Source organism: Nanorana parkeri, unplaced genomic scaffold (genome assembly GCF_000935625.1).
Source record: "Nanorana parkeri isolate BGI_ZX_2015 unplaced genomic scaffold, ASM93562v1 scaffold2167, whole genome shotgun sequence".
Lineage (NCBI taxonomy): Eukaryota > Metazoa > Chordata > Amphibia > Anura > Dicroglossidae > Nanorana > Nanorana parkeri.
This window is the reverse complement of record NW_017308435.1, coordinates 97,172-106,094: the sequence shown is the minus strand read 5'-3', so window position 1 is coordinate 106,094 and position 8,923 is coordinate 97,172. Positions and strand designations below refer to the sequence as shown.

Sequence of the window (8,923 nt, the reverse complement as noted above, 5' to 3'; positions counted from 1 at the left end):
CCGCCCTCCTTGTTGCATTGTCAGCTCAGGCAAATGGCTTTTTATGCCTGCTACCAGAAAGCATGACATCATTGCCGGCTTGCAGCCGCTCACACTTCCCTATGACTTCCAGGAGAGGAGATCCAGGCATGGGTGTCATCATCGCCTGCAAACCCAACACTCCATCGGTGAATGCAAAATGTAATTTACTAAAAGAAAAAGGACCCATCCATCATCATCATCATCAGAGCTGATTAGCAGGATCCTGACAAGCTTCCATTTATGATTGGCGTCCTATACACATGTATTCATCAACAATAGGCAATGCAATGGATTCTATTTTATCATTTACCTAAAAAAATATCAAAGGGACACAACTTTTTTTTTTTATCCCCTCTGCAATGATTGTGTTGCATGGATATTTGATGTCTACATTGTATTTTAATGCCAGGTAAGGTGTAGCGCGCAATGTCATCACTGTGGTGGTGGATTTAGCGGCTTTCACATCGTCTAGAATTCATTGGGTGCATGGCATAATGAATTGACCGGGTGAATTCAGTGCCGGCATAATGAATTGACCGGTTCTGGTTCATGCTGTTGCCATACGGAAAAGGTATTTCCAAAAATAACCTGCCATGTCGGGAATTGGGTGAAAATCGGGGTATCGTTTGGATGCACTGCTTTGCATTGGGGGGGGTATTGAGATTAAAAGAGAACTATGGGGTCAGGGCTTTTCCCCATAGTTCTCCTCAGGGTAACGGGAGGACACATCCCCCCCCCATAGTTCTCCTTTTAAGTTGTATTTGTATGTAAGTCGGAACAGGTAAAAAAATTTTTAAGTGTAACTCCAGCCAAAAAAAAACATTTTTTAGTTTTGGATAGCTTAGGGAAGGGTCACGTTTTGTTTTGCTGTCTGTTCCTGTTGTTCAGAAAATTTAAAATATAATAAAAAAAGTTTTATTTAAAATTGACACACCAAAAAAAGTTTTTTTTAATTTTATAAACTTTATTTGTTTTTGTTTGCATGTTTAAATTTGTATTAACTTGTTTTACATTTTTTTTTGTCTTTTTTTTAATTGTATTTATTTTTTTAAAACTTATTTTTTTATTTTAATGGGTGTGTGGAGGATCAGAGAGACGACTTCTGCTTCCAGTATCGGGAACAAACCGTTTCCATCACAGCCGTTGGAGAAGCCTCGAAGAGGCGCCGCTGGTTACCATAGTCAAGGTCGGCTGGCATGTGTACATAGTACATAGTGCATAGTACAGCGGCACACATGCGCCAGCAGTTCCGTCACTAGGCAACCACCGCGCCATAATGCTGACTCAGCCAACCCACCTGTTCATACAAAACAGGAAATGGGTTGCTGTGGCACTGTCAGTGTCGGTCACCACCGTGCAAGTACAGATCGTAAAGTAACATAAGGCTCCCTTAAGGCCCAATTTAATGCGCACAGTCCTCCTTGACTTAATTTTCATCCTTAGGAAACACATTGACTTTTTATCTGTTCTGTGTTGTCTGTGCACTGCTGAACTAAAGGGAGCCGCTCGTCTGCCTGGAAGAACGTTCGTTAAGTGCTGTTAAATAAACATCAAAAATAAAACAAAACGCAATGAGGGGAAATTATCAAAACTGGAGCCGGCAAAATCTGTAACAGCTTTCCATGGCAACTAATCAGCTTCTCTCTTTCATTTCCAAATCTTAAGCCCTCATTCACACTAAAAATGTCCGACACATACAGCTCCGTATCGGGCAGCTCCCGGGAAGGACAGGCACTGCGTGTGATTAGTAAGCAGCCCCTGTCCTCTATTGGAGTAAGCCGTCCTACGCTCACCCCAAGTGCAGGTCCGTACGGGTGCGTGTGTCCCGGCTCGGACACATACACGATCCATCCTGGCAGCGTACAAGTACGGACACCAGCACCGAAGTGCAGGGATGGCTGAGTGTAGGGCGGCTTTTAGTCACATACTTCCATAGGGAAGGGCAGGGGCTGTGTACTAATCACACCCAGCACCTGTCCTTCCCGGGAGCTGCCCGATACGGCCGTGCACGCAGCGCGGAGCTGTACGTGCCAGCCTTTTCTAGTGTGAATGAGGGCTAGCTGAACAAACTGAAGAGAGAAGCTGTTTGGTTGCCCTGGGCAACTGCTCCAGATTTTGATAAATTCCCCTCCAGTGAGTTTTCAACTTTCAATGGGCAATTAAATTTCCCTCCAGTTGACTGTATGCCACATTTCATAAATACATCAATGTAATTGCCACGTCTCTGCTAGATAAAATCTGAAGAATATCGCAACGGCAACAATCGCAAAGAGGCTTAGGGCAAGCTTTCGGAAATTGGGTACCCCCCCGTCCATGCCTAAGGCGGACTCTTCTTACGTTAGGGGGCACAAAAGACACCTTGTGCAGAACATCACAAATACAATAATAACACAATGACATAGTATCATCAAGAACATCTCGCTAACCGTAGAGGGAAATGTGTTCCGGGACATACCGGGGACGGTGCTGGTAGGGATTTGCCCAGGGATGGAGGCGGGGCTGGATTTGGCAGCAGCTTTGGTCAGTAAAAAAAAAATGTATACACAAGGAAGAAAGTAACGGCATGGAATGTTTTTTATGATGTTTGGAAGACTTGGTACTTCTCTCTTCTTAACGTGCAACAATAGGCTTGCCGATTACAGTGCAAACCGCGGCATAACAATCCCCAAAGCGACCCAAGTGGCCGCTATGGGGCTCGGCCCGAACATCCCTGATGTCATGCTGGCCGCCTGGATCACTATGAGATCTCATGCTGCTGGCTTTCACTGGCAGCTATGAAGAGGAACACGCCGCTGTTCAGATCACTGATCTGTGGAGCAGTGCGTTCCTCTCCACAGCCGCTGCTGAATCAGTGACAGCCAGCGGAGGGGCCCGGTGACTGAAAAGGACGTAGGGCCCATCAGTGACTGTAGAGGAGTCGGACAGGTAAGGAGTGTGACCAGCCCACCTGAGACCCTGAAGAGCCCACCATATAGACTATGGTGGGCTCTGCAGGGTCACTCTTAGATGGGCTATTTGGGATCTCAGGTGGACTCTGCAAGGGGCGTAACTAGAAATCACAGGGCCCCATAGCAAAATTTTGTTTGTTTAAATTTATAGTTACACCCCTTGCAGAGTGCAATATAGCCCTTTTTTAGGATGAACAGATTCACGCATGCTGAGAACACCCTTTCACCTGGCCTCTGCAGGGGTCACTATGCTACTTGCGGTGGATTTAGCAAATGTGTAAATGGCCGTCGGTCTCCGAATCTTCCATACGGCAATCGACTTTATCAATTGAGAGCATTGACTTCATTGTGTACTGCTGCTGTACCTTACCTAATTACTCAAGGCATCAAATCATGGCACACATGCCAGCCGACCTTCTGGACAACGAGGACCTTGAGAGTTGGACCATGCAACCAGGGGAATGGAGGAACGAGAGTGCTGCCCCTTGACGGCTTAGCAGCCATGCATCCTTGCTTGGCAATGGCGGCAGCATGACGAAACAGGAAAAACGACGTGGGTTACTTCATGGGACGTGGGGGTGTTGAATGGCAAAGCAGGATATTGTGTATCTCGTCATGCTAGCTACCTATAGCCCTTTAATATCACCTTTTGGAAATAACACAACTAGCATGTGGGTATAATACAAAATACCGTCAAAGTTGTCAATGAGTAGAAGGTTTATCTTCCAACATGACCATGACTCCAAGCACACATAGTGGTTGAAGGAGGAAAAGGTGAATGTAATTTCATGGCCTAGTCAGAGGTCAGACTTTAAACCCCACACACCTTACGATAATCGTGGGAAATCCCGCGATCGTACGATTATTGTAAGGTGTGTGGAAGCCGTGTGACCTCTACTACTGTAAGGTCGCACAACTTTAAACTTACGAACATGTTCGAAAACCCGCCGAGCATCGTACGATGTTCGGCGGGTGTGTAGCATGTTCGTACAATAAAAGCCGCACACTGCCCGTTCGCCATTGCGGTCAACGGAAGCCCGCCCCTCAGGGGGTCGCCATCAAATGCAACTGAACTTGAGCAGTTCTGCAAAGAAGAGCGGGCGAATATTGCAACGTTAGTAGAGACAAATCCCAACTGACTAAAGACTAAAACCAAAAGCGGGTTCAACAGACTACTGACACAAGGAGGTGATCCTTTTTCCAACTCAGTGATTTCTGTTTTTGATTCCCCCCCCCCCCCCAACATTTTGGTGTTTTATATCATTCACCTTTAGTATCTTGCTAGTCGGGCCCCGCTGACTCTCTCAAAACACCTGAACAATCTGATTGGATGCCGGCAATGTTCAGGTATTTTGACAGCCGGCGGGGGCCGACCTAGTAAGATGCTGAAGCTCGCCCCAGCGGGAGATTCCTCCATACACACAGCTTGGCGTAGATGGAGGAATCTTCTGCACTTTTTCCATCTGACCCTAGAAAGTTTGTAGAGAATCAATAGGGGCCACCTTTAGTATGCCGCATACTTTTTTATTCTCTCCATTACAGAAATGTTATATTTAAAGACCGAGCCCGAAGAGCATTTCCAGTGATGAGACATTATTTTTAATTGGCAATTAGCTTATAGTTCACTGAAACCGCTAAACACACTGAAAGGACAGACACTGCATAGAAATCAGTGAGGGCGCCGGGTATTATCCAGTACAATCAGACATATACAGTGCATGATAACTGCTGCCCATATATTACAAGCATTGTTATACAGTGTTCAGACTAGAGCCCTATCGAGCATTGTGTGTTTACAGCCTTTATGTAGCTTGTCAGAACTGTATATCGGTGTGTTCTGTTAGATTATTGTACAAGTGGCAACTTTGCAGGTAGGTGCTTTTGTTGACGTACTTGGGTATAAGTTGAAAAAGACCGGAGCAAGCTTTATATAGGCTGACGTCTTGTCACAACACTTGACTGTGCCATTGGAGTCCCAGGACAAGCAGCATTTTATTAGCAAATCTGCTTACGCTTGGCATGCAGGGGATCGAAAATAGTTGCAAAATGTAAAAAAAATGAATCAAATCTACTTTATGTACTTAAAGGAGAACTATGGGGGTTAAAGTGACATTGAACCCTCAGATTTTTTTAACATAAAACAATACTGTAATGTGCGCCTTACTGTAATCCATGGTTGTTTCCCTTTTCTTTGATGCTCTTCCTTTTAAATCTGTATCTGTTCTCATGCTGGGCAGAACTTCTCTTTTGACTGCTTTGTCTCTGGAATGGATACATGGGGTCTGTGTGAAGGTTCACAACCTGAGCCAGCACTACAGGAAGAGGCACTCAGCTGCAAAGGGAAGTTCTCCCCCAGCATGAGAAGACACGAGGATTTAAAAGGAAGAGCAGCAAAGAGAAGGGAAACAACCATGGGTTACAGTAAGGCGCATATTACAGTATTGGTGTATGTTAAAAAATCTGAGTGTTTAATGTCACTTTAAGGCTTTTCCCCATAGTTCTCCTTAGGGTAACGGGAGGACACAAACTAGCGTCCTCCCGTCACCCTAAGCTCAGTATACCACGAGCTACAACACGCAGTATATTGAGCAGCTCGCAGTATACTGAGATGCTGAAGCGAATCCCGACAATTATGTCTGGATCCGCCCAGCTGCGTGAGTGACAGCTGGCTCTGCCTATCTAGAGGCAGGTCCAGCTGTACCCGCCCCCTCCCCCGTCCGTTCCGCCAGTCCGCGCTGTAGGATCGAAGCGGGGAGGGGGGATCTGGAAGTGTGCAAACACCAGTATTTGTTTGCTCACTTCCCGATCTACTGAGCTGACCTGTGACAGTCTCATTGTCACAGGTCGGCTAGAACTGAGAAGCACTCACCTCATAGTTCTCCTTTTAATCTTATCTGGTCACACAGTGCATAGAAAGCTGAATGTTAAAGTGTTTAGCATAATAGTTACTGCAATATATTTAAATAGTTCTGTCAGTCCCCGAGTGCTTCCTAACAACTTTGCTGGAATTAACTTGATCCACTGCTAAGGTTTCAACTTCTGGCTGAGGTCCAACCTGTCTCTGCACAGAGGTGGCATGAGGAATTCGATGCGCAACTCCAACGTGGGCCTTGTGCTTCTTCTCTTTAGCCGGACTGCCGGAGTCGGAGCGAATGGGAGGAATGACAAGTGGCCTGTCTTTGATGACCTGCGTGTCCGCCGACTGTCTCGCCAGCAAAAAAGGAGTAGGGTCTGGCATGGCGTCCACAGTCTCGCGTAACGTTATCTTTCGTCCGTCTGACCCTAGCCTGTAGACCTCTGCAAAGTCAGCATTGAGCGGTGTGGACAGACTCTTCTTCATTCTTCTTCTTGGAGTCTCCGGCTGCTTTTCTTTGGGAGGAGACGGCCTGTAGCTAGACATTACTGGGCTGCCAGGAGGGGCTACCTCAGGGGCCCCACTGGTACCGAACAGCTTCTTTTTGGTAGCGTGCAGCTGTGATGTGAGATAAGCAATGGTACTGGCCCTCTGCTCCAGTTCACTGGACAGCATGTTCAAGTTATGGCTTTTGGCTTTCAGTTCTTCCAAGTACTTCTTCTCTCTTTCTTTAATAGTATTTTCGAGAACCATAATCATCACGTTTTTCTGCTCCAACTCCTTTAACGACTCGTTGTTCTCCGTTTCTTTGTCCTTCAGCTGAGCCTCCAGTTCTTCGCATCTTCTCCGAAGCTCATCGCTTCTAGAAATGCTATCGCCTAGAAACAAGTAAAATGAAATATTAGATATTTTTATAAATCTGATTATTTCTTCTTTTATTGAACATTTTAACAAATTTAGCACTCCACAAAAAAAGGAAGAATAACAAAAGGGAGACAAACAACAAAAGACCAGTAACAAAGAAGAAAAACATTCAACTCATATGCGTATCAAAGTATAGCATTAGGATTCTAATACAATAATATTGATACCACTTAGGTACAGATTAGGATATGAAGCATAACATGGCAATAAGAAGGAGCTTGAGATCACCAAACTAATACATCTGAAGCACATCTAAGGTATAGGTTGGGGGGTAGTCCACAGTGATAAATATTGTAGGAACATCCAATTGTGTGTGAAAGGAACCATCTGGACCAATCAGGGAAAATGTTGTATAATGTTGATGCGGCACCTCGATTTTAAATTTGAGTTTGACACCCCTGCTCTATACTTATATGTAATGCATTCAAATATACAATCCGATCTGATTTAATGTTAACACAAAAAAATAAAAATAAAGGCATTATTTCCTATTTGTAGAAGTGTTTATTGACCTAAGTTGATGCCAGAATCCCCTTCAGAGATTACAAATGAGTGGGAAAAGGACTTGGGTCCTCTTACTAACAAGGATTGGGATAACACAATGCATACTGTCATTTCATAGACTCACTCAGCCGTTTGTCCTACACAAAGCTTATTGTACTTCAGAATTTTTGTTTAAAATTTGTATTAGGAAAGACCCCTCACTGCTCCAAATGTGCCTCTCATCCAGGCTCTTTGGGACATCTCCACAATATATGTATTAAAAGTAGCTGCTATTAAGGCAGCACAGTGGCGTAGTGGTCAGCACTTCTGCCTTGCAGCACTCGGTCACTATCTGCAAGGAATTTGCATGTTTCCTCCAGTTACTCCGTTTTTCTCCCACATTCCAAAGACACACTGGTAGGTTAATTGGCTCCTGTCTAAATTGGCCCTCGTATGTATGATAGGACACTTAAAGGAGAACTATGGGGTTAAGTCTTTTTCCCCCCCCCCCCCCCCCCTCATAGTTCTCCTTTTAATGGTGAGTTTGATGTATAAAGCGAAAGTCCTGACTTCATTCAAGGTCAGATGATGCTACCTAAATTACACGTGAAGCATCTAATTCACACCTCTCGGACAACTTTCTAACTGGACACACACACCCTTTTTACTAGAGTGAACATTTTGCATATATACGCACATCTTTAGATATTTACTGGAGAATTGCAAAGGGAATAGCTTAGTCCACAAACGGCAGAACATAAAATATTTATGACATTTGCCGTACTTTATTATCTTCCAGGCTCAGATTTCAGGCTGCAAGCAGTGCTCTGTTATCAAAGTGGCACCATGTGAAAGGCTATTGTGTGGGCTCTAAGGACACTAATGGCCAGAAAATCAATACAAAGTGTCTTTTGTTGTTCCCATTTCCAGGATTTGCAATCATTCATAGTTGGTCATGGGACTTGGTATACAGGCGCTGAGCCGGATCTTGTATTTGCTGACAATAAGCCCTGTTGATTTTGTCACTCTGCTGAATATCAGCCATTTTATTTGATTGTTTGTGGAAAAGAATACAAGTTTATTTGCTGATACGGCTGGCTACGGGTCATATCCGCCCTGAATACTACACCGTCTAAAAGATGTATAACTCTATACTGATGTAGGCAAATGGTAATACTATTTTATTCTATAACTATAGACACAAGTCCCCGCACTGTCTTAGCGTAGCCTTCAAATAAAAGTCACAAAGGAAAGCACATGGAGCCCAAACAGAGGAATCATTGCAAAGAGTGCGGCGTGGGATGCTTCTAAACCACAAGTTGACAAGCTCTAGTCTTTATCATAGGGATGCACCAGTACTAGCATTGATATCAGTGCCAATACCAAGTATTTGGGCGAGTACTCCTACCCTGTTTCCCCGAAAATAAGACCTACCCTGAAAATAAGACCTGGTACTATTTTTGGGAATTGCTAAAATATAAGACCTACCCTGAAAATAAGACCTAGTTGTGACCATTCCCATGGTCGGTGGTGGCATAAGGTGGAATTTGAAGAGCCGCGGGAGAGAATCAGCGGTGCCAACCAAGCCAGTGCTAGAGGAAGAGAGGCGTCACCGGAGGGAGCAGAGCCGCATAAGCCGATTCCTCCTCTATAGCGCCGGCTCCTGTCACAGGCGGAGTGATACCAAATGCAC

At 44.8% G+C, this 8,923-nt stretch overlaps 1 protein-coding gene across 1 annotated transcript in view; it reads right to left on the bottom strand.

The window, feature by feature from the left end:
* Nucleotides 1-5,928: 5,928 nt before the first annotated feature.
* LOC108800927 (coiled-coil domain-containing protein 92-like) overlaps nucleotides 5,929-8,923 on the bottom strand; it is a 16,583-nt gene continuing 13,588 nt past the window's right edge. The window contains exon 4 of the mRNA XM_018572911.1: nucleotides 5,929-6,701. Coding sequence (XP_018428413.1) covers nucleotides 5,929-6,701 — 773 coding nt within the window. The remainder of the gene's footprint in view (nucleotides 6,702-8,923) is intronic.